The sequence below is a fragment of the Vulpes lagopus genome, chromosome 2, assembly GCF_018345385.1.
Source record: "Vulpes lagopus strain Blue_001 chromosome 2, ASM1834538v1, whole genome shotgun sequence".
Taxonomy (NCBI): domain Eukaryota; kingdom Metazoa; phylum Chordata; class Mammalia; order Carnivora; family Canidae; genus Vulpes; species Vulpes lagopus.
The window spans coordinates 72,241,281-72,265,622 of NC_054825.1; the positions used below are offsets into that span (position 1 = coordinate 72,241,281).

Below are 24,342 nucleotides of genomic sequence, written 5' to 3' on the forward strand. Positions count from 1 at the left end.
GGCCCTCGGTCTCGCCGGTCGTGTCCTCGAGTCCCCCGCCCCCACCCCCCAGCAGCGGCCTTGACCCATGGCCTGAGCCGGTCCCCAGGCCAGGGAAGCCCCGGCCCCGCCCCCGCCCGGCTCCGGCCCCGCCCCCGCCCGGCTCCGGCCCCGCCCCCGCCCCGCCTCCTCGTCCCGCGGCCCAACGGTCGCTCCTCCGCGCCCGCCCCGCCCCTCCCAGGCCGCCCGTGGCGCGCCGGCGCCTGCGCAATCGCCTTCAAGCGCCCAGGCCGGGATGGCGGCCGTTTTGGAGTCGCTGCTACGGGAGGAGGTGTCGGTCGCAGCCGCCGTGCGGTGGATCGCGCGCAGCGCCCAGAGTTCGGAGGTAACAGCGCTCGCACGCCCCCAGGCCTGACCCGAATCTGCCCCCCGCGGGAGGTCCCAGCCCTCCGGCCGCCTCCCTCCCCTCAGGCGCCTGCCCGCTGTCAGCCCGGGCCGAGCGCGCCCCAGCGGGGGCCGCCGCCCGCCTCAGCGCGCCCCCGGCCCTCGCCTCAGCGCGCCCCCGCCCCCGCCCCCGCCCCCGGCCCCGGCCCCGGCCCCGCGGCTCGTGGCGCCCGGCTGCCAGCTGACGCGCCGCTCGTCCTCGTCCCTCAGGATGACCCCGGGGAGGCGGCCGCGCTGAGCTCCCTCCGGCCCCTGCGGAAGGAATTCGTGCCGTTCCTGCTGAACTTCCTGAGGGAGCAGAGCAGCCGCGTCCTCCCGCAGGGCCCCCCCACCCCCGCCAAGGCCCCGGGCTCCTCGGCCGCTCTGCCCGGGAGGCCGGGGGGCCCGCCGCGGGGCGGCCGCGGGGCGCGCAGCCAGCTCTTCCCTCCCACTGAGCCTCCGAGCGCCGCGGCCGCCGAGGCCCCGCCGGCCCGCCGCGGGGGCAGGAGGCGGGGCGCGGCGCCGGGCCGCGAGCGTGGGGGCCGCGGCCCCGGGGGCCCGGAGGAGGGGGTCGGCGGAGAGAGCCCGCCCTGGGCCGCGGGCCGCAGGCCCAGGAGCTCAGGCAGCCCCGGCAGCCCCGGGCGCGCGCGCTCGGACCCGCCGAACCTCAGCAACCTGGAGGAGTTCCCTCCCGTGGGCTCGCTCCCCCCCGGCCCTGCAGGGTGAGACGCCGCGCCCGGCGCGAGCGGGGCACGGGGCGGGCGGTGCTGGCGGAGCCTTGCCGGGGCCCCCGCCGTGGCGGTGGTGGAGGGGGACGCGTTTGAAGACAGGAATTTGAGGGAAGCCTGTGGCTCCTCAGCAGGACGAAGCCTTCACGTAGGATCAACCCAACTCCGGTGAGCGAAGAGCGGTCACTCTCCAAGCCCAAGACCTGCTTCACCTCACCCCCAATCAGCTGTGTCCCCAGTTCCCAACCCTCAGTCCCGGACACTAGCCCTTGGGGCCATGGCCTTCCCCCAGGGTGCAGAAGTCTGCAAGAGGAGCGGGAGATGCTCAGGAAGGAGCGGTATGACCTTGCCACTCCCCGGGTTGGCAGCTTCCTCCCACTGGGGGATCTGCAGGGCTGTTCCCGGAGATCGGTTCGCCCCTGGGAGCCCTGGGTCTGGTTCCCAGGACGTCTGGGACGTCTGCTCTGGAGGAACCGGAGTGTGGCCGTGGAGGGGAAGCCGGGGAAGTGCTCATGACATCTCTCTGTCCCCGTAGCTCGAAGCATCTGCAGCAGTCACCTACTCCCGCCTGTCCCACCTCAGAATCGGGGTCTCCCCTCCCCAGCCGGACAGGAAACCTCACAGCTGAAGCCGCTGACCCTGCCAGAGTGTCGTCCCGCCAGCGCCTGGAGCTGATAGCCCTCATCTACTCTTCATGCATTGCCGGTAGGTGAGGGCAAAGGGCTGGAGTGGAGATGCTTGCAGAACTGCGGGGTAGGAGAAACGATAAGGCATGCAGAACCGAGCCCTGTTTCCGAATGGTGCCTGACACCCTGGGATTTCTTTTTATGTCCAGAGAACTTGGTACCAAACCTCTTCTTGGAGCTTTTCTTCATCCTTCAACTCCTTACTGCTCGGAGGATGGTGGCCGCCAAGGACAGTGACCTCGAACCAACTCCAGGAGCACCAGGTCAGTGGGCAAGCCTCTTTTTGGGAAATGAGGTCTGGAGATAGAACAGTTCTTAACTGACAACTTGGAACTATCCTTCTAGATTCCCTGGAAAGCCCTCTGTTCCAGAGTGTCCATGATTGTGTTTTCTTTGCTGTGCAGGTTTTGGAGCATCAATTTCAGTGAGTTTCCCCAGCTGAAGCATTCAAGCCTTATTCCCATTGCCCACTCACTGCTCTGGCCCCTTGGGGTTAGTGCTTGTGTTTCACACAGGCGCGGGGACCCTGGGCCTCTTCCTGTATGTAGCCTCTAATTTTGTGTCAAGGCCATGAACTTAACTCTGGAGAGAATCAAATTGCCCCCTGTGGTCTTGGCATCTGCCCTATGGGCTTATGTCTAATGTTTCCCTGCTCTAGTTGGTCTCTTTCCTCCCCGCTGGCCTCCAGCATCTTACGCGCTCAGCCCATGGCTTAGCCTTACATACCTGTTCCATGCTCCAGATAATGTGTTCTATGGTGTGCAGGTGCCCGCTTCCTTTATGTGGCTCGTCCCAGTCTTAGTCCTATGTGCCTTCATCCTGGTATCCCTGTAGGGTTCTCTCCTACCTGGACAAGGGGACCTTGAAGCTGTTGGCTGAGAACGAGCGGCTGCTGTGCTTCTCACCAGCTCTGCAGGGCCGCCTCAAGGCTGCCTATGAGGGCAGTGTTGCCAAGGTAGGGACCTCATCTATCCTGGACCCGGCCTTTCCCAGCCTCATAATCCAGGCAGCCCCAGGGCATGCCACTCCAGTGTCACTGGGCTACGCGGGGGTGAACTTTTCTGAGTATGACCTGTGAGGGTTTCCATCCCTAATGTCACTGCCATATTTTAGGTCTCTCTGGCGGTGCCACCCTCTGCTCAAGCTGTCTCCTTTCAGCCAGAAACAGACAATCGTGCCAACTTCTCCAGTGACCGAGCCTTTCATACTTTTAAAAAACAGAGGTGATAAGAAAAGGGAACTTTTGGGAGGGAACGAGGTGGCATTTTCTCTGGGATAGGCAGCTTATGTTTTCATAGAAACTAGGAGCTTGGCACTAACAGGTGGTAGTTTAGCACCACTGGGCCCTTCCTACCAACCATCATAATGGTCACATATCTTCATTCTGTTTCCTGCCTGTGGACTTGAATCTCAACCTTAGCAGCCTTCTCACAGGTGTATAACTTTAGTCAGGGGTTCTCAAACAAGAGAGAACTGGATTTTTCTGTGCACAGGAGTATGTGAAGCATGTGGTGTGCTGCTCCTGGCTCTGCAGCGTCATCTTCACGTAGAGGACTTTGGAGAGGATAAGGAATGGGGCTGGGATAGCCCTGTCCTCCATTCCTCTGAGCTAGTGAGGGCACTCCTGGGAGTAAATGAGGTCAGCTGTGCCTCGGTTGATCGGGCGTACTTGTGTCTGTCAGGGACGTGTTTTTTGAGGTGCTTCGAGAGTGGGAAGATCGGCACGAGGAGCCTGGCTGGGATTTTGAGAAGGGCTTGGGCAGCAGGATCAGGTAGGTGCTCCCGCACTGGTCACCTCATCTCTCTTGCTTCTGGTGGTGAGCAGCTTAGTGGTGCTCGGGTAGCTAATTGGAGGAGGGCTCTTCCCCTACTTCCAGCCCACAGATGGTACCTTTTCTGTTCTTGAATCTAGTTATTGGCAACTTTGCCCCTACTCAAAAGGGACTTGTTTGACCAGCTCCTTGCACTCAGACCTTACATAAGTGCAAAGCCCTTTTTCCAGATTGCTGGAGTTCCAGATTACTTGGCCCAAGTCACTGGTTAGACCCCTTCCAACCTCCCATTTTTCTCCATCATCTAGTTCAGTAGTTCTGATAACTTGGCATAGCTAGATGAGATGCAGAGAGAATATCCTCCATCCAGTTATCTACCCCCTACGTAGGTCATGAAACTCCCTGGAGCCCCATGTAGACTAAAGATTAGAGGGGTGGTATTATTTCTTGTCAGGTTAAGTGTATCTTGAGGGATCTTGGTGCTGAAGAAGGTGTCTCTTACCTATTCCTATGTCATTGTGCTGGCCAGTTTGGGCTGAGGTCTGCCCAAGCCCCTAGTAAAGGACTAAAAGGCCCAAGGATTGGCTCTTTCTCTCTGGTTTCTGCCCCCTTCTTCACTCCCTCACATTTCTTCCTGCCTCTTATGCCTCAGAGCCATGATGGGTCAACTCTCTGCAGCCTGCAGCCACAGCCATTTCGTTCGGCTTTTCCAGAAACAACTTCTCCAGGTAATAGCTCCAGCAGGAGATTAATCTACAGTGGACAGTAGGTATTAAAGGCAGCCGAATAATGGCTAGTGGGGCAGCCGGGCAGGTCCTGGGCAGGAGTTTGAACAGGACTTCTGCTCTTGGGGGATGGCCAGAATGCAGGCAGCCAGAGCCCTCTGTCACGTGCTCTGCGCCCACTGCCTCCCTAGGCCTCCCCACACACCCTGCACGCGCTGCCTTCCTTGCCCTTGAGTAGAGAGAGCACTGGTGTAGGACTTAGGCCTGATTTCAGATCCTAGCTCTGGTGACCCTAGGCATATGTTTAACCTTGCAGTTTTAGCTGCTTCACCTGTAAAACGGTATAATCCTTACCTTGGAAAACAGACCTGTGGCACCCGATACAGGGTTGGCATTCCATAAATGTTCATCTAGTCCTTCTTTCTAGAAAAACTTAGTGGTTTTTTATTTGTCTCCTCTTTCTGCTGCCCCAGATGTGTCAGAGTCCCGGTGGCACTGGGGGCACTGTCTTGGGTGAGGCTCCAGATGTGTTAAATATGCTTGGAGCTGACAAGCTGGGGCGGTTGCGGCGCCTACAGGAAAGGCTTGTGGCCCCTCAGAGCAGTGGGGGACCCTGCCCACCCCCCACCTTCCCAGGCTGTCAGGGTTTCTTCAGGGACTTCATCCTGAGCGCCAGCAGGTAAAGGTCCCATGTGTCTTGCAGGGAGTGGGGCTGGGGCCAGGAGAGTTTTGTCTTTCCAAAAGGGCAGCAGTTCTCTCCTTGCCTGGAATATAACAGGGTGGGACTGGGTGATGGTTGGGCTCCTTCCAGCTCACACTTCCTGCCTCCATTCCCCTTCTCATTCTTTTACCCCCGTAGGTACCTCATTGCTCCTTGGCCCTCCCACTGTGCTTTTCCGTCTGCAGCACCTCTACTCTGGTTCTTTCTACGCCTCTGCCAGTATCTTTTTTTTTTTTTTTTTTTTTCCTCCCCTTCCTAGCTTCCAGTTTAATCAGCATCTCATGGACAGTCTGAGTTTAAAGATCCGGGAGCTCAACAGCCTTGCCCTGCCCCAGCCTGAGCCCAGCGATGAAGATGGAGAATCAGACGTGGACTGGCAGGTTAGAAGGCAGGGTGAGGCAGAGTACGGGGTTCTGACCTAGGAGGGAAGTGCTATTTCCAAGAAGTTGGTAACAGATTCAGAATTACTCTAGAAGCCCTACACCTAGGACTTTTTACTTTCCTGATCCCTTGCAGGGTGAACGGAGGCAATTTGCTGTGGTGCTGCTCAGCCTGAGGCTTCTGGCCAAGTTCTTGGGCTTTGTGGCTTTCCTGCCATACCGAGGGCCCGAGCCGCCACCCACCCGTGAGCTCCAGGACTCCATTCTGGCCCTAAGGAGCCAGGTGAATGGGGGCTCTGGTAAGGAGGGCTGGGAGGGGCCCCAGAGCTGGAGCCCATACCCCGACCCCAGCCTGGCCCCCTGACCAAGCCCTGCCCTGCCAGGTGCCCCCGGCCCTAGACGTGCGGGCTCTGCTGCAGCAGGGGCTGCGGGCCCGCCGAGCCGTGCTCACCGTGCCCTGGCTGGTGGAGTTCCTTTCCCTCGCTGACCACATCGTGCCCCTGCTGGACTACTACCGCAGCATCTTCGTGGTCCTGCTCCACCTACACCGGTGAGCACGCACAGGGCGGGGCTGGCACCCAGGGCCCGGGAGAGCGCTGCCGAGGCTGCTGCCAGTGAAGACAGTCCAGGGGCCTGTGCTTCCTATGCAATCCCATAGCCGTGCCCGAACCCTGGGGAGATGCACAACTGGGCCCGCGGCAGACAGCGAGGAGTTACTTGCACCTTAGCCCTGCTTGCCTGCCCGACGTCCATCCCCTTTCGGTCTGCTTTGGAGACTTACCTTCTCAGTGATAGCTTTCTTTTACTTCATTCCATATCTTTCTTTGCACAAATTTACTTTTCAGGAGTTTGGTCTTGTCAAAGGAAAGTGAAGGGGAGATGTGTTTCCTGAACAAATTGCTGCTGCTTGCTGTCCTGGGCTGGCTTTTCCAGGTTGGTAGAGTGAGAGAAGATCTAGACTGGGGAAGGGAGGCAGCCACTGTGGCTGGAACTGGGGAGTAAGAAGTAAGAGAATGAGTCTGAATGCGGTCGGGGCCAGAAGATGGAGGTTCAGAGGGGGGTATGAGGCTCACCATGGTTTTGGAGGGAGGTTGCTTTACACCTGGAACCACAAGGTGTGTGTGTATTGAAACTCTATAGTGATGACTGGAGTTTGCACTGCCCTGATCTTTTGTCAGATTCCCACAGTCCCTGAGGACCTGTTCTTTCTGGAAGAAGGTCAGTTGGATGCCTTTGAGGTGGATACAGTACCTTCAGAGCATGGGTTGGTAAGTGTTGGGGCCTGGCCAGAGCCCTGGGAGTGGCAGGAATAAAGGAGGCAGACAGTCTGCGAGTTCTAGAGAATGAACTCTCAAGTAACCCGCTTCCTGGACTGTCCCATTTCTGGCACAGTGGGAAGGAAGAGAGAAGCCTGCCTACCTAACTCTGCTCTGTTCTTTCCGCCAGGATGGCATGCCTGTGGTGGACCAGCACCTGCTCTATACCTGCTGCCCCTACATTGGTGAGGATGCTGATCCTCCCCCACTCCAGGTCCTTGACCCTTGGCCTGTCCCTCTAGGGAGTACCCCACAGCATCCCATGGGCCTAGTACCCTCATATGTTGTTCTCAGGCCTTCCCCGGGTGCCTCAGCCTCTTTACTCCACAATTACTTCAAGTCCAAGATGCCTGGGAGGGTATGGGTGGCTCTAGAACCAAGCATTTGGGCTTCCTTGATGCAGGAGAGCTCCGGAAACTGCTCGCATCATGGGTGTCAGGCAGCAGTGGGCGGAGTGGGGGCTTTGTGAGGAAGATCACTCCCACCACCACCACCACTGGCCTCGGAGCCCAGCCTCCCCACACCACCCAGGGGCTGCAGGTAAGGGGCCTGCGAGAGGCAGGGGGTGCCCGATGGGGAAGAGAAAGGAAACTCTTCATGCCCTGTTCTCGCCTCTCTACAGGCACAGCTGGCCCAAGCCTTTTTCCACAACCAGCCGCCTTCCCTGCGCAGGACTGTGGAGTTTGTGGCAGAGAGAATCGGTTCCAACTGTGTCAAACATATTAAGTGAGCACAGGTTGAGAGGATTGGGAAGGCAGACATGGAGGGTGCCAGGCTCATTCCCTTACATTTTCCCCCTTTTATTTTTAAAGATTTTATTTATTCATGAGAGACAGAGAGAGAGACAGGCAGAGACACAGGCACAGGGAGAAGCAGACTCCATGCAGGGAGCCTGACTTGGGACTCGATCCTGGGTCCTAAACTGCTGAGCCACCCGGGCTGCCCCATTTTCCCCCTTTTAAATCTTACCTTCATGTTGCCAATCTGAGGGAAGTTAGCCTGAGGGGAAGGATGTGGCAGGGAGGCTAAAATTGCTAACGGCTTTTGAAGTTAGTTCTGAGATTTCCTTGAATTTGCAGTCCCTTTCTGATTCAGTCCCTCAGCCACATCGAAGCCTTTCTCCGTCCCTGCTGCAGGGCCACACTGGTGGCAGATCTGGTGCACCAGGCCGAGTCGCTTCTTCGAGAGCAGCTGGTGATGCAGGGACAGGATGCGGGAGATCCAGCCCAGCTGTTGGAGATCTTGTGTTCCCAGCTGTGCCCCCACGGGGCCCAGGCATTGACCCGGGGGCGGGAGTAAGAGATGCTGGTCTACTTGGACCCTTGTGTCTCCCCACCCCTCCACAACCACTCAGCTTTTCTTTTTCTGGCTTTCTCACATTTCTCTTCTTTATTCCATGTCCTCTCCAACCCCCCCCCCCCTTTTTCTGTTTTGCTTCCTCTGTATCTTGGGCTTTAGAACCCAAAGTCCAAAGCTGAATTTGGAAGAGTCGGGGGTTGGGTGTCCTATCCCGAGTCAGGGACCAGGGCTGGGCCCCGGGTTGACAGTGCTTCTCTTCCCCACCCCCACCCCCCACCCCCAAGCAGAGCCCTCTTGGTTCAGGTGATGTGTGCACTTGGTCCTTCCTTCTGTGAGCCAGGCTGAAGTCTCTAGCCATCACTGACCGTCTCTGTCTCCTTTCAGGTTCTGTCAGAAGAAGAGCCCTGGAGCCGTACGCGCACTGCTTCCCGAGGAGACCCCAGCAGCTGTAAGTAGGGAGGAGGCCTAGAGCTAGCCAGCTAGTGTCCAGTGGTGGGAGAGGTGCATCACATGGCATGGGCATGTGTGGCTGCTGGTGGTGGGTGGACCCGTTGGGGGTGGTCCTGGCTTTGGGAGAGCCTTGGATGTTCCTGTGGTCCCCAAGCCTCCCCTGACACTGCAGTTCTTCTGGGTCACAGGTTCTCAGCAGCGCAGAGAACATTGCTGTGGGGCTTGCAACAGAGAAAGCCTGTGCTTGGTTGTCAGCCAACATCACAGGTAAGGTCCGGGCCAGGGGAGGGCTGGCCAAGTTCTTCAAAAGTGGACTGACAAAGTTCAAGGCCTTTGGGGGAGATGGACGCGAGCCAGCAGGAAACAGTGACAGAAATGGCTTGGCGTTGGCATGACTCCTTTTCTGTTCTCCCTTTACCTGCAGCACTGATCAGGAGAGAGGTGAAGGCGGCAGTGAGTCGCACACTTCGAGCCCAGGGTCCTGAACCAGCTGCCCGGGGGGAGCGGAGGGGCTGCTCCCGAGCCTGTGAGCACCACGCTCCCCTCCCCTCCCACCTCATCTCCGAGATCAAAGTACACAGCTCCCCTCCTCCCTGCGCCCCTCCCCTCTCCCCGCTCTTTTCCTGGTCTCCCTCCTTCCTCGCGTCCGCTGCCTTGTCTCGTGTAGCCGCTTTCTGTGTTGTGCAGCTAGTCTGGTGTCCTTCATGACTGAATGGGGTTCCGTAGGGCAGAGGTGAACTGGTTGGTTTTCCTATTTGCTCTTCTCAGACTTCCGGTACCTGATCACCCAAAAGGGGAAAAGGGCAGATGGGAAAGTTTGGGAGGGGCTACACATTACACAGTGACGGGAGCCTAGTCATGGTGGCTGTCTGGTGTGGTAGGAAAGTCTAAAGGGGTGTCAGCTGCCATTGGGAATCAGATTTCAAGAAGGTTTTCCTCTGGGAGGTGATGCTTATTTTTTAGTTACAGGCGAGAATAATAAACTACCATTACTCTTGATTTGGAAAATTTAGGGTCAGCAAACAGCCCGTGGGCCAGATCCAGCTTTACTGGAACACAGGCCCCCTTCTTCCTTTATGAGCGGTCTTGGGCCGTCTTTTGTGCTATGGCAGCAGAACGGAGTAGTTGGGGCAGAGACGTCATGGCCTGCAAGGCCTCAGCTATTTGTGGGGCTAAATATTAGGACTGGGGCTAAGAATGACTAAAAAGATGGAGAGTACCCAAGAGGGAGAAGAAAGAAAAGGCCAAGTGGCCATTAGCTCCTGGTTTTCTCTGCTGAAACCAGATTCCGGAGAAGATGAACAGAGAAGCACGAAGAGAGAAAATCCACCGTGTGTATAGCAGGCTGGTTCCTCTAAATGCTTTCCCCTGAAGGCACTCTCAGAAGTGGCTAGGTTCGGCTTTGTCCCAAGACGAGTGACATCTTGCACTCCCAGGCAGAATGTCATTCCTCAGCTGACCTGCTCCACCTGTTCCTCTGTTGTCCACTTGGTTGCTTCTCCCAGCTATGTGGTCCCGCCTGAGCCCCAGGTCTAAGGCACCTTGGCCCAGCCACTTCATCCAGAGGCCCTGTCTTCCTGTGCCTTCTGCCTCTTTCCACTGGCTGATCCCTGCCCTGGGACACGCCCTCTGTGGCCTCCCAAATGCCAGCCAGGTACGAAGTCTCACTCTGCTTCTACCCCTACCATCCCCAGGATGTGCTATCTTTGGCCGTGGGGCCCCGGGACCCTGAGGAGGGCATCTCTCTGGACCATCTGGAGCAGCTCCTGGGCCAGCTGGGCCAGACGCTGCAGTGTCGCCAGGTGAGATGCGGCAGGATGCTCTGCTGTGCGTCCTCAGCTGGGGGCCTACTCACCAGTGCCGCATTGGTTCAGGGCTGCTGCTGCCAAGGATGGCGCTAACGCCCAGGGTCTCCCTGCCTCTTCCCCACAGTTCCTGTGCCCACCAGCTGAGCAGCATCTGGCCAAGTGCTCTGTGGACTTAGCATCCTTCCTTGGTATGGCTCCTTCTCATTACATCACTCTGGCCGGATCCCCTACACCTCTGGGCTGGGTACAAGCATGATTAGAAACACAGAGCTCGGTTCTCCTCCTCCCAGGGGCTAGATCAATGACCCTCCTTCCAGCTCTTAAAACCTGGCTTCTTTCCCCATAGTTGCAGACCAAATCCCTGTCCTCGGGCCCCCGGCGCCACGCGGGCTAGAGAGAGGGCAGGCCCGGAGGCTCCTGCACCTGCTGCTCTCCCTGTGGAAGGACGGCTTTCAGGTGCCAGTCCCACTGCAGCTGCTGCTGAGCCCAAGGAATGTGGGGCTTCTGGCAGACACCCGGCCACGGGAGGTGAGCCAGGGCCCCACTGCAGTCCTGTTCTCATACCTAACACCCTCACCCCCCTTGCTGTGTGCGGGCTCCCTTAATTCTCCCTTTCCTGGCAGCTCATCTTCAGCGACACACCTGCATGGGCTCCAGCTGTCCTCCACAGCACTTTTCTGTCCTTTGGCTCAGTTGGGGTCACTGTGCAGTCCCAGACCCCCGACCTCCTCCCTGTGTGTTGCAGTGGGACCTGCTGCTGTTCTTGCTCCGGGAGCTGGTAGAGAAAGGGCTCATGGGACGGCCAGAGATAGAGGCCTGCCTGGGCAGCCTCCGGGATGCCCAGTGGCCAAAGGTAAGGAGACTTCATCTCCTCAGACCTAGATGGAGAACAGGTGTGATCTGTTTTATCCTGAAATAAGGCAAGTGATGGGGCCCAGGCATTCTTAGGAGCTTCCCAAAGCTCAGTGTGTTTTGCTAAGTATCTTCAGGACCGCCCTGAAATAGCAAGGCTGGTCTGGGGTGCCTTTTTTTCACATCTGAGTGGCTGTTGTAGAAAAAAAAAAAACTGTCAGGGAAGGAAGGGAAGAGGGAAGGCAGGTAGGCAGTTGGAAGCAGCATGGCACAGTGAGGAGTATTTAAAATCAAAATAACCTAAATTTTAATCTCTGCTGGTACTTAATGTTATTATGATGTAGGGCAGAATGATTTCTACCTCTTAGGGTTTGTCAAGGTGAAACATGGTGGTAGTGAAGTCCTCGCTACATGGTTGAGTCTCGTGTCAGATTTCTCTCTCCCTGCAGGATCTTGAGCATCCCTGAGTACTGATGGCAAAAGGTGTCACGTTCATTTCAGTGCAGAAGGCAGGTGGGACAAAACCAGGTTGTCTCCCTAGTGGTTAGCTAGGGCTTGAGATGAAGGATTGACTTTTAGTAGAAAGGATGCACCATCAAGAATTATGAGTCCGTGTTGTCGTCTTTCTGCTTGTTCCAGGACTTCTCTGAAGAATTAGCAACACTGTTCAACCTCTTTCTAGCTGAGCCTCCCATGCCAGAACCCCAGCTAAGAGCTTGTGAGCTGGTGCAAACCAACCGAGGAACTGTGCTGGCCCAGAGCTAGAGCTGGGGAGTGGCCGTGCCTTGAGTGACCAGAACCCTGGAATCCCAGCTGATGACGCCTCAGGAGGAGGCCCTGCGCCCCCCCTCCGCAGTGCTCACTGCTGACTCTTGCTGAGGTGGGAGTAGCTGAGTCTAGTCGGAAGTGTGGCTGCCTCGCATCCCACCGACTGCAGGCTCACCACCCGAGTCCTAGAGGAAGGAGGAGGGTTCACTGGATTCAGGATTATGATGGAACAGCCTAGAGACTCCAGTCCTGGAGCAGAAGAATTGGCATTATTTGGATTATTAAATGACATGTGTGGGCTTGATGACATAGGATTCAACCCCATTTGCTGCTACCCCAGCGTTCCTTAAAACTTTTGTGGTTTAGAAATCATGACAGAGGCCAATGACTTCTGCTTAACATGTGAGTAAAGTTAAAACATGAATCTTGGGAGTCGACCTTTTCTTACCACCAGGAGCTGGACTGCCTGCCATCTCCTTAAAAATGCACAATACGTGAGATGGGGCTGACCTGCCAGAAACCCAGCTTTTACCCTGCACCTTCTCTGCCTTCAGCCCTGTACAGGTACTAACTCTCAACTGCCCCATCCAGGGGCCAAGCACAGGGCAGAACATTAGAGCTTTTTAAAATAAACTCTTTTCTTTATCAAGGGCTTCCTGTCTAGTTCTTTTCACCTGATTGTTCCCTTTAAGCAGGCGCAGTCTCAGGTGGGCATCGACGGGGCAGAGCTGCACTGAGGGCCTGGCCACTTCGCAATGCCTCAATGTTCCAGCAGGTGAGACCTGAGGCCCTATTAACTCCTTGCCAATAGTAGCAACTTCTGTACAACTCACTTCAAGGTTTAGGTTAATATGCAGAGTTTCTACTCTACAGCTACTCAGCTGAACAGACTAGATGACAGCTACTCAGACTAGATGACAGGGCAGCCCTTGTTATGCTTGTTTCGTTAGGGCTGGGCTTGTTTGATTTGGCTCAGAAGTCTGTGTCTCTAAATGATCCAGCCATTGATTTTGACTAAAAAGCACTACCTTGGTAATAATATGCATGAAGTTCACTCCTATAATTGGTGGTTTTTCTACATTAGCAGTGTATACAGAGAGGTTCAGGCTGTTAGAGGAAGGAGCTGGTACTCAGAAAACCCTCCTGTGTCTTGCAAAACTGCCTGTGCATCCATGTGTATTTCCTGAGGGAAAAGCGCACAGCTGTCAAAGAGGCCAACCCAAGGAAGCATAAGGTTCTCCAGGCCAAGGGGGCCTGCTGTGTCACCTTAGAAAAGCCAGTGGGAAATCCTTACTGGTGGCCAGCAGCACAGAAAGATCCCTCAATTACCACCTTGTTCAGGCTTCTTCCCTTTCTCCTCCCAATGTTGCTCCTTTCATAGGTTTTTGCAGCTGAAACTTCCTTCTATAATCTTCATTTTCAAAGACCTTTATCTTTGTCCTTTAAATCCATTTTATATTATAGCAAGTTCAGGAAGTTCTGAATGCCTAGGAACCCAGAGTTTTCAGAAGGGTTTTATCTTTCTGCACACACTAGGTGTGGCTGAGCGCAAGCACCGCCCAGGAGGCAAGCCCAAAGCCCCATGGACACTGGGTTCAGCGTAGCCCCAGCCCCATTCAGGAAACTTAACCCTGGGCCTACGTGAACCTGAAAGGTCCGCTCTCCAGCCAGTAAAATAAACTTGGGAATCACAGGTAGCTAATGAAGTAGTGAATGAATCAGGTCCCTTTCTATATGTCTGCTTTCCACTAATTGTCTTAAACAGTGGTTTTCAAAGTGTGGTCCCCAACCAGCAGCCTCAGGATCACCTAGGACTTAAAAACACAAATATGAATTCAAATATGTTAGCCCCTCTTCAGACCTACTCCGTCAGAAACTGGGATGTAACAAGTTCTCCAGGTGATTCTAACAAAGTCTGAGAACCATCTATCAAAACCAAAATTTGACTTTGCATCATGATCATTTAGAGCTGGGTCCCTAGACCATCTTGAATACAAAATCAGTCTCAGTTAATACTCCTTAGATTGTCGACTCAGACCAGGTGGGCAGCTCTCAAAGAGGTCGCCTCTGGATGACCCGTATGTTCAGAATCCCATTGCCAGCTCTGCCTCAGAAGCCCAGAGGTGCTCACCTGTTAAGAGAGCTTCCTTCTGGGGGGTTGTGGTCACTGCTGTGTGGCAGTGACTGATCCAGTATCCTCTCATGTTCACACCTGGACTACATACAGCTGGCTACAGTTGGGCACTGATCGGGTTGCTGTTCACAAAGTAGTGCTGAGCTCCAGAGAAGAATTTATATTTGTGTGAACCGTATAGCTTGAAACTGCCCCATGAGCAGTTGTTGCCATCATCTCCAGGCTAAATTCTGAGCTCAAATGATAACAGTAGTCTTCACTAAATGAAAGGACACCATGGACTTTTAATTTGCAAATGTTCTGACTTTTTCAATCAATAGTCTTTTAAGAGATTTATATGAAGAGATGAAAGTAAATAAATAGGGTGTTAAATATACCCAAAAAAATTAACCAGAAAGATAACGTTTCAAAGCAATTTAAAAAGCTTTCAATCTGAGGTAAAAGAAAAAACAAACCCTGCAAACACTTCTAAAGAAACAAATCTCTGTGCTGTACCATACAGAAACTGACCTTTTCACCACATCTTTTTAATTCCTATATGGTCACCTTCCTCCACCAAAGACTGTGGGCACCAGAATGGAAACGGAGACTCTCTCCCACCCCTACCATGTCCACATAACCATACAGAATACTCAAAGCTCAAGGTCAGCCAGGCTGAGGTACCAGGAAACCGAGCCTATTCCCTAACCCATCTTAGAATAGCACATCCTACCACAGCAGCATGGATGCTCAAGAGACCACTGAAGGCTGGCACCAAGGCTCTGAGTCTGAGGGAGGTAAGGGATGGAACTGTTTCCTTCTAACAAATCACTTACCCCTCCAGGAGTTCTAATATCTTTTCTCCAGTCTTCAAAAAGCAACTTTTCAGCTCTTTGAGATTTCTCTTGCCCTGTCAGCAGCCAACATTTGGCTGCCCTCCCCTACCCCTCCTCAAAGAGCCATCCTTGACCCCAAATCTGTCCAACCTGCTTCTACAGTGGTCTTCCCATTCTGAGCTCGAGCAATGGTTCTGAGACTGAACATTGCTCAATACTCCTGAATGAGGCAAAGACCCAAATGTCCTCTCCTGTGAGGGAAAGGAAGGGGGGCGGGGTAAGCAAAAATTAATAATAAAGTATTTTGTAAAAATCCAAGGAGAAACGATTCTGAATCATTGTGGTTTGTGTAACTTTTTTTTTTTTTAAACCGGTTTTCTGGTTTGCCATTTTCCAATACTCCATTCCAGAGTGGAGCTGGAAGCTAGAGGCAGATTCTGAACAGTCCTGGCCAGCGGCTGCTTGCTTCCCTCCCTGCCCAAGGGCAGGGTGCCAGAGTACTGCCCTCTCCCAGTTCTGCTGGTTGCACCCAATCCTGGTCTTCAAGTAGCTTGTCCACCACAGAGTCCCAGGGACAGGAAAAAAGGGGGAGAAATCCAAAATGCTGAGGTGAGTATTATTCACTCTGGCAAGCCAGGGCCAGGAGCTCAGGTCCCCTTACTCTGCAGAGGTGCCAGCTGTCACCCAAGTACTAATGGGGCTTTGCTGGCAACTCAGGTCTGAGTGCTGTCTGCCTGGTTAGCCACAGCTGGTAGCCTTGCCTCTCCTTGCCTCTTGGCACAGAGTGATGAGAGCCACCTGAGTGTCACTGGTGCATGAGAGCCACCTGCGTGTCACTGGTGCATGAGAGCTGCCTGCGTCTCTGCAGCACCATCTGGACGGTGCGATGCTAACAACCAAGGAAGGAAGCCAGTCTGGCTATGACCAGCGGCTGCTGTTTGATGAAGGAGCTTAGGAGCTGAGGAGGGAAGCCTGGTGCACCAAGTTCTACCTGAAATTAAGCAGAGAGGGAAGAGTTAAAGGTGTGAATGGACGTGGGAGGACAAGCTAGGGCACATGTCAGACTCTAGGAGCCATTCAGGCTGTCATGATGGGAAAAGCGCCTCTGACTGCCTGTGGTCCCAGAGTTTACAGGCCTCTGGGCTCTGCTGTTCAGATCTAGGCATGGGATTCACCTCCTGCTGACGAAAGGTCACTTTGGGGAGCCGGGAGTGGAGAGGAAACAGATTGGGCCAGGCTTGCTCTGCTGAGGCTGCTGCTCTCCCCTTGCCATGACCTCTATCTCCTGATGACGCTGGCTTCAGAGAGGCTAAAGGCCACCCTGATCTTTGGTGACTGAGCAATTCTGTCCCCCATCCTGCTCAACTCCCCACTGACACTGCCCCACTCTCCTCTTACTGTGATGACCCAAGAAGCCTGAGTCTCCAGCTCTTGGGACACTAGGCATAAGGCCTAGGGTGTTGAGCAGAAAATTCCCATGGGGCGCTGGGGTCAAACCAAGGCATTCCATGCAGCCAGCCACACAGGGAGGATCACCTGGGCCAAGTAGATGACTCTGGTGATCTCTTTTCCTTCCACAGTGACAGGCTGCAGGATCCAGGCACTGGGCAGGATCTCCCCTCGGACCATCTTCCTGCTAGGTCTTGGCATGGATGTGTCATAAACAGACTGAACTGCCATGATAGACAGGTGCCCCTGGGGACAGAGAGAGATGTGGTTCAGACAGGGACAGGCTCCAGTGCAGCTGGGTGTCCTCATCCCCACCCAAACCTCCTTTCTCCAGAGCACCTGATGCCCACGATGGCTGCCCCTCATGGCACTCCAGCCCACGTTCTGCCCACAATATCTTTACCACCAGCAAGACAGGCACCTCTTTGGCTTCCACGCAGACACAGCAGAAATCCCGTGGCTGCTTCAAGGCACACAGGGTGGTATCACACACCAAGTATACTAGAGGATCAGGAATGGAGAGAGTCAGGAGGTACCTGGACGGGCCTAATCCTAAATCCTTCCCAGCCCAGGAGCCCCCCAATATCCCATCATTCTGCAACTTGACAAGTAGACCTAGGCTGAGTGATCTGGACATTGTCTGAGTACCCGGTTTCCCAGGAGGGCTGCCTCCAAACCCCACTATCTCTGTCCCCAGGCCAGGGCCCACAAAAAGCCTTCCCTAGGCTCACCCAGGTTGATGCTATTGGTCACTCGCTGATGCAGCCTTGCTGTCTGGATGGGCTTGTGGTATAGTGGCCACAGGGTGGGGTCACTCACAGCTGCCCACACGTGAGACAGTGGCTGCGACACCACGCCTGCCCCCAGGAAGCCATGCCGAGTAGAAGAAAACATCTTATAGTAAAGTCGTACCTCCTGCTCTTCACCCTGATAGCTGGGGAACAGCAAGTGTGAGGAAGAGGAAGAAGGGGTAAAAACTGGGCTCCAGGGTCAAAGAAGAGCAGCTCGAGGTGAGGGACTCCAGAAAGCCAGAGCAGAGAAGAAAAAGGAGGAGGGAAGACAAGCAGGATAGGCAGCAGGTTAGGACAGGACATGATGCAAAGGAACTTACTTCCAGCCAGCTGCTGCCTGGCAGCTGAAGAGGTTGTGCAGATTATCTGAGCAAGCAGCCATTACCTGGAGACACAGGGATCACACCCAAATTAGTGGGCACAGTACAAACCCAGCCCTCAGATCGGTCAGTCACTCAGGCCAGCTTGTACTGAATTCCTCTTCTGTCAAGATGGAGAGCCACTGAGGAAGTCCCTACCACCTCATGTGCCCTGCTCTTTTCTCTCCGTTCCCTTCCTCCCCCCCCCCCCCCCCCCCCCCCCCGCCCCACACCAAGCAGAGGTCTGACAACGGAGCCATGGGACAAGTGGAACAGTTCCTCACATCAGCAACAGAGAGGTCCACGATGTGCTTGGCCAAATCCTGATAGGAGGAGGAGAAGCAGGCCCCCAGGCTGGACAGGCTGGACGGAGAACAGCAGCCGCTGCCCAGGGAGGTTCTGGGGCCTGCAACAAATAGGCAGAGGCTATGAGACACCATGAGCATCAAGACCTCAGAGCAACAACAGCCTCCGGAGCAACAGGGACTTGGGGCTGATAACCTCTGGCTAGTGACTCCCTGGGATCTAGCAGCCCCCAAAGCAGGGCAGGTAGCTATGTACCCTCCCCCCTCACTACTCACCAGAAGCTAAGCTCTTCCAGGTGGACCCAGCCAGACTCAGGTGACTGGTCCTCACTGTAGAACTGCCCCGAACATCCCCTATCCAGGAGTCACTGCAATCAAGCAAGTTTATGTCCCCCTGCAAAAAAAGAAGATGCTCGGAATCAGAGCCAAGGAAGACAAAGAGAAAGCAGAGCACCAGAAAGCCTGTGCAGAATTACCTCCTCTGCCTCTGAACTGTGCCAATAGTTTCTAACATAAAGGCTCAATCAAAAAGATCTTCCCCACTGGGATTACAGTATGCAGGATGCCCCTGAAAAGCCAAGAACAAAGGGACTGGTTTAGTTCCTGGACAACCTCCTTATGCTTCAAGCCACAGGCTCAAAGACTGCTTGTAGGAGAGCTCCAAAAGGAATCAGAAGAAACAACCTCAGAAGACCCAGAACAGAGCATCAGTGGGTGTAGGGGGGCCTCTCTCCCACTGCAGCACCAGGAATGAGGCCATGGCTAGAGCTGAGTGTACTGTGGATAGCAAACAAAGCCCAAGTGGAAAGGAGGGGAAAGAAAAGCAAAGGGCTGTGAGAAGCCTGACCCTTACACCTGACCCCGCCAAACCTCCATCCCCTACCTCCCCACCCCTGATAGAGCACTAAGCCAAGGGTCTTAATTTGGAACCAGATTGGGATGATCCTCTGGATCTGCAATATGTTCCTCCCACCTTTACCTCAGCCAGCAACTCAAGGACACGACCTTTGACTCTAACAGGCACTGTCCATCCCACTTCTATCATCACTTAACCTACTGCTAACTCTAAAGACAAGAAGAGGTGAACATAGACAGTTCTACCTCCATCCTTGCCTCCACTCCTGCTGCAACATATGGGTAGTCTCTCCTACATTAGGCAAGTCCCTCTGTCTCAGCTTGAGGTCTTGTGCCTTCTTCTTGGGAACTTTCCACAACTGATCATCTCCTTCATCTGTTGCCTCTGCCTCACCCTCTTCACTGGATGCTTCCTAGGAGCATTTAAGCATGCACAAATTTCTCCCACTTTTATTATTATTTTTAAGATTTTATTTATTTATTCATGAGAGACACAGAGAGAGAGGCAGAGACATAGTCAGAGGGAGAAGCAGGCTCTCTCTGGGGAGCCTGCTGAGGACTTGATCCCGAGACCCTGGGATCACAACCTGAGCCAAAGGCAGAAGCTCAACCACTGAGCCACCCAGGTGTCCCTCTCCCACTTTTAAAAAACCTTCCTTAGAGGGGTCTTTGCTCTCCTACCCTTCTTTTAACTGTCACTGTCTGCCATCTCCCATCTCTCACTCCCTTCTGAACCCAGTAAACCTAGCATCTGCCTCACCACACCGCCTACCAGCAATTCCCCTGGCCCCATGTGGCTGGATCTGATCAACGACTCCCAGTGCCCATTTTACTGAACCTCTCAGAGAGGCTGCCACTCAGCCAGCCTCTTCATTCATGTGAGATACTTGATTCCTGAGTTCCCAGGCTCCTGGCCTACTGTCTCTGTGGGGGTTCCTAACCAGTTTCCTGTGTTGGCCCCTCCTCTTCAGACAAAAATTAATGTTCTGGGATTCTTTCAAGACTCAGGCGTAGGCCCTCTTTTCTCAATAATATACTCCTCTGTGATTCCATCTGCTCTCACTGCTACAATGATGACTTCCAAAAGTAAATATCCATGGATTGATCAATAAATATTGCTAAGAAAACTGGCTGCCATGTGAAAAAAAAAAAAAAAAAAAGATTACATAAGAGACTCATTCCAAAAAAAAAAAAAGAGAGAGAGAGAGAGAGAGAGAGAGAGACCCATTCATCATGCCAATATAAATTCTTCATGATTTGTGGCTCAAAATTTATTGAGTGGAGGCCAGCACCATACTGTCTTAATGAATACAGCTTTGTAATATAGCTTAAAATCCGGGATTGTGATGCCACTAGCTTTGATTTTCTTTTTCAGTATTTCTCTATTCATGGTCTTTTCTGATTTCATACAAATCTTAGGATTATTTGTTCCTGCTCTGTGAAAAAAGTCAATGGTATTTTGATAGGGATTGCATGGAATGTGTAGATTGCTCTGGGTAGCACAGACACTACTAACAATATTCTTCCAATCCATGAACATGGAATGTTTGTCTATTTCTTTCTAGCTTCCTCAATTTCTTTCCTGAATGTTCTACAGTTTTCTGAGTATGTATCTTTTGCCTCTTTGGTTAGGTTTATTCCTAGATATCTTATGGTTTTGGCGTAATTGTAAATGGGATAGATAATTTCTCTTTCTTCTGTCTCATTGTTAGTGTATAGAAATGCAACTGATTTCTGACATAAAACCAGACACATATGGAATCCCTGGGTGGCTCAGTGGTTTAGTGCCTGCTTTTGGCCCAGGGTGTGATCCTGGAGTCCTGGGATTGAGTGCCACGTCGGGCTCCCTACATGGATCCTGCTTCTCCCTCTGCCTGTGTCTCTGCCTCTCTGTGTGTTTCTCATGAATAAATAAATAAAATCTTTAAAAAACAACAAAAAACCAGACACATATATCAATGTAATCAACAGAATAGAGAATCCAGAAATAGACCCTCAAACTCTATAGTCAACTAATCTTCAACAAAGCAGGAAGAATATCCAATGGAAAAAGGACAGTCTTTTTTTTTTATTTTTTATTTTAGATTTTATTTATTTATTAATGTGAGACACACACGGAGGGGGAGAGAGAGAGAGAGAGAGAGAGAGAGAGAGAGAGAGACAGGCAGAGGGAGAAGCAGGCTCCATGCAGGGAGCCTGATGTGGGACTGATCCCGGGTCTCCAGGACCACACCCCAGGCTGCAGGCGGCGCTAAACTGCTGCACCACCGGGGCTGCCCAGGACAGTCTCTTTAACAAATGGTGTTGGGAAAATTGTAGAAAAATATTGAGAAATGAAACTGGGCCATTTTCTTATACCATACACAAAGATAAACTCAAAATGGATGAAAGACCTAAATGTGAGACAGGTATCCATCAAAATCCTAGAGGAGAACACAGCAACCTCTGTGACCTCAGTCACAGTAACTTCTTGTTAGACATGTCTCCAAAGGCAAGAAAAACAAAAGCAAAAATGAACTACTGGGACTTCATCAAGAGAAAAAGCTTCTGCAAAGCAAAGCCAACAGTCAACAAAACTAAAAGGCAACCTACAGAATGGAAGAAGATATTTGCAATGACCTATCAGATAAGGGACTAGTATCCAAGATCTAGAAAGAACCTATCAAACTTAACACCCAAAAAACAAATAATCCAGCCAAGAAATGGACAGAAGACATGAACAGACATTTCTCCAAAGAAGACCTACAAATTCCTAACAGACACATGAAAAAATGTTCAACATCACTCATCATCAGGGAAACAGAAATCAAAACCCTCCCTCCCACATATTTTAAATTTAAAATGTACATATCCAGGGATCCCTGGGTGGCTCAGCGGTTTGGCGCTTGCCTTTGGCCCAGGGCGTGGTCCTGGAGCCCCGGGATCGAGTTCCGCGTCGGGCTCCCGGCATACTGCCTGCCTCTCCCTCTGCCTGTGTCTCTGCCTCTCTCTCTCTCTATGTCTATCATAAATAATAAATAAAATCTTTAAAAAAAATCAAATGTACATATCCTTTGACTTAGCAATCTCACTTGTTGAAACTGAACCAACAGATATTCTTTTATTTAATTATAGAAGCAATAAACAAAATTTTCAAATATGAACTCAGATTCTAGAGAATGTGGGACTTTCTGGAAGAAATTATGAGGGGAGAAATTACTAGGGTGGAATAAAGAACACCTGGCCAATTACTGGAAGTGAGCAGAGTCCATTTAATCTAGCAGAAGAACATCTCTATGCATGCAAACATTATAACCAGTATAGAAATACTGTAACAAAAAGTAAAGAAAAAAAAAAAGACAAGGTGGAAATACACTGATTTCTTCATGTTTTATAGCCAAAGTGAAAAGAAAACTGCTAAATCCAGTAATAAAGACTATTTGAATATATAAAAGTGATCCTGAAAAGAATTTTTAAGACTTCCAGATTATCAAAAAAAAAAAAAAAAGGCACACATATTCACACTCAAAGCAGAGCACACAACACACACCACATGATGATAAAACAAAAAAATTTTTTAGATGTCCATGGGAATATTCATAACCAAAAATCGCTCAAAAAGTACAGAAAAATAGAAATCACATTTCTCTGAAATCATGCATACTGAAACATACAACAAACTAAAAATTAACAGCAAAATCAGAAAAACATAACAGCCTTTCTACCAAAAAAGTTTTTAAGAATTCTTAAAAATTGGATCAAGGAAGAAATACAAACCGAAATTGCAAAATCATTATTAAAAATATATAGAAATAAATAATTCATGGGCTATAACTAAAGCAGGGCTCAGGCAGATATTTTTAGCTTTAAATATTTACATCAGGGAAAAAATAAGAATAAATGAATGCTAATAACTATATATTACTAAATTAGATAACAAAAATGAAATGGACAAATCCCTAGAAAGACACAAACTATTAAACTTACTCAAGAAGAAACAATATCTGAACAGATATTTAACAAGATACTGAATAATAATCAAAAAAATTCCCACAAAGAAAATTTCAAGATGAGATTAGCTTCATTAGCTTCAAATCTACCAAACATTTAAGAATTAACATCAATACTTCACAAATTCTTCCCAAAAAAAGAGGAGGAAGGAATGCTTTATAAGTCATTCTGTAAGTCCCTGACGCAAAACCAAAGACATCACAAATAAACTACAGATCAATATCCCTTATGCATATAGACACAGAAATTTCCAACAAAATATTAGGAAGCTGAATCTGGCATCACAGAAAGAGGAGTATACACCATGACCAAATAAACACCTTTCCTGGGATTTATCGCAGGAACACAAGGTTAATTCAACATATAAAAATCAATAATATGTTAATAACATATGTTATTCAACATCATGTTAATAAAGGAAATAATACATACTATCTCAATAGATGCAGAAAAAGTATTTGACTAAATTCAACACCTTTTCATGATAAAAACACTCAACAAACTAAGACTGGATCGAAATTACCTCAACCTGATAAAATTTATCTACAAAAAACATAGAGTTAACATCATACTTAATGGTAAAAAGCTGGATGGTTTTCTCCTAAGATCAGAAACAAGGATGTGTACTCTCACAGCACTTCTACTCAACATTGAACTGGAGATTCTACCTGGGCAATGAATGAGGCAAGAGAACAACAACAACAAAGGCAGATGATACGATCTGGTGTATAGAATAACCTAAGGAATCTTCTAAAAAATGATCAGAACTAATACATGAGTTCAGCAAGGGCAGAGGAGACAAAAATGGCTACACAAAAATTAACCCTATTTCTGTAAAGTAGCAATGAACAAATGCAAATGAAATTAAGAAAACAATTCTCCTTGGGGCGCCTGAGTAGCTAAGTTGCTTAAGCATCCAACTCAATTTCAGCTCAGGTCATGACATCAGAGTCTGACCGCTCAGCGGTGAGAGTACTGGAGATTCTCTTTGTGTCCCTCCCATCACACACTCTCTCTCTCAAACAAATAAATATTTTCAAAAAATTCCATTAATAACAGCATCAAAGGAATAAAATACTTAAGAGTAGATTTAAGAAAACAAATTCAAAACTCATACTCTGAAAACCATAAAACATTGTTGAAAACAAAGAAGACATGAATAAAAGGAAAGATGTTCCATGTTCGTGGATTGAAAGATATTACTAAGATGTTTATATATCCCAAATTGATGTACAGATTCAATGCAATCCAAATCCAGATCCCACCTGATTTCTCTGCAGATATTGATAAGCTGATCCCTAAAATTCACATGGAAGTTCAAGAGACACAGAATAGCCAAAACAATCTTGCAAAAGAACAAAGTTGGACACTTCCTGATTTCAAAATTTACTACAAAGCTACAGTAAACAAGACAGTGGTACTGGCATAAAGACAGACATAGAATTCAGTGGAATAAGAGTCCAGAGATAAATCCATACACCTATGGTCAATTCATCTTTGACAAGGGTGCCCAGACAATTCAACAGGGAGAAACAATAGTTGTTTGGACAAATGGTGCTGGGACAACTAGATATTCATATGCAAAAGAATGCTATTCGACCCTAATTTTGGCTCAGTATATAAACATTAATTCAAAATGGATCCAAGACCCCAATGTAGGAACTAAAACTATAGAACTATTAAAAGAAAATACAGGCATACCAGGTTTGGTTCCAGACCACTGGAATAAATCATAAT

At 50.9% G+C, this 24,342-nt stretch overlaps 2 protein-coding genes across 7 annotated transcripts in view; one reads left to right on the forward strand and one right to left on the reverse strand.

Annotated features, from left to right (window-relative positions):
- The first annotated feature begins 217 nt into the window (after window positions 1-217).
- CDAN1 (codanin 1) lies at window positions 218-12,552 on the forward strand. 4 transcript variants are annotated; one of them, XR_005986090.1, is made up of 28 exons: window positions 219-364; window positions 634-1,124; window positions 1,262-1,468; window positions 1,666-1,835; window positions 1,966-2,079; window positions 2,162-2,240; window positions 2,651-2,771; window positions 2,930-3,039; window positions 3,499-3,588; window positions 4,241-4,316; window positions 4,787-4,992; window positions 5,294-5,414; window positions 5,551-5,697; window positions 5,798-5,964; window positions 6,260-6,347; window positions 6,593-6,682; window positions 6,861-6,915; window positions 7,134-7,270; window positions 7,353-7,456; window positions 7,867-8,025; window positions 8,414-8,477; window positions 8,668-8,746; window positions 8,904-9,052; window positions 10,174-10,281; window positions 10,412-10,475; window positions 10,634-10,815; window positions 10,911-11,140; window positions 11,779-11,914. XR_005986090.1 is itself a non-coding variant. In XM_041744231.1 (28 exons), the coding sequence occupies exons 1-28, from the start codon at window positions 275-277 to the stop codon at window positions 11,902-11,904; spliced, it is 3,702 nt and encodes a 1,233-aa protein (XP_041600165.1). In that variant the 5' UTR covers window positions 232-274; the 3' UTR covers window positions 11,905-12,552. The 4 variants fall into 4 exon arrangements, 2 of the variants coding, with proteins under 2 accessions (XP_041600165.1, XP_041600166.1); XM_041744231.1 differs by having other exon boundaries at window positions 232-364; window positions 11,033-11,140; window positions 11,779-12,552; XM_041744232.1 differs by having other exon boundaries at window positions 233-364; window positions 1,265-1,468; window positions 11,033-11,140; window positions 11,779-12,552.
- A 2,642-nt stretch (window positions 12,553-15,194) lies between these two features.
- The window catches only part of STARD9 (StAR related lipid transfer domain containing 9), a 134,013-nt gene continuing 124,865 nt past the window's right edge, over window positions 15,195-24,342 (reverse strand). For all 3 annotated transcript variants that reach the window (XM_041744225.1, XM_041744224.1, XM_041744226.1), the window contains 7 exons: window positions 18,037-18,154; window positions 17,740-17,861; window positions 17,417-17,481; window positions 17,037-17,239; window positions 16,727-16,806; window positions 16,393-16,551; window positions 15,195-15,847 (listed from right to left, as the gene is read on the reverse strand). In XM_041744225.1, coding sequence (XP_041600159.1) covers window positions 15,746-15,847; window positions 16,393-16,551; window positions 16,727-16,806; window positions 17,037-17,239; window positions 17,417-17,481; window positions 17,740-17,861; window positions 18,037-18,154 — 849 coding nt within the window. In that variant the 3' untranslated portion in view covers window positions 15,195-15,745. The remainder of the gene's footprint in view (window positions 15,848-16,392; window positions 16,552-16,726; window positions 16,807-17,036; window positions 17,240-17,416; window positions 17,482-17,739; window positions 17,862-18,036; window positions 18,155-24,342) is intronic.

Excerpts from the sequence above, each read along its gene's own strand:
- CDAN1 (XM_041744231.1), top strand. The coding sequence starts at position 275 with ATGGCGGCCGTTTTGGAGTCGCTGCTACGGGAGGAGGTGTCGGTCGCA. Across the intron at positions 3,589-4,240 it reads GGCTTGGGCAGCAGGATCAG|AGCCATGATGGGTCAACTCT; the intron begins GTAGGTGCTCCC and ends CTTATGCCTCAG. Across the intron at positions 11,141-11,778 it reads GGGATGCCCAGTGGCCAAAG|GACTTCTCTGAAGAATTAGC; the intron begins GTAAGGAGACTT and ends TGCTTGTTCCAG.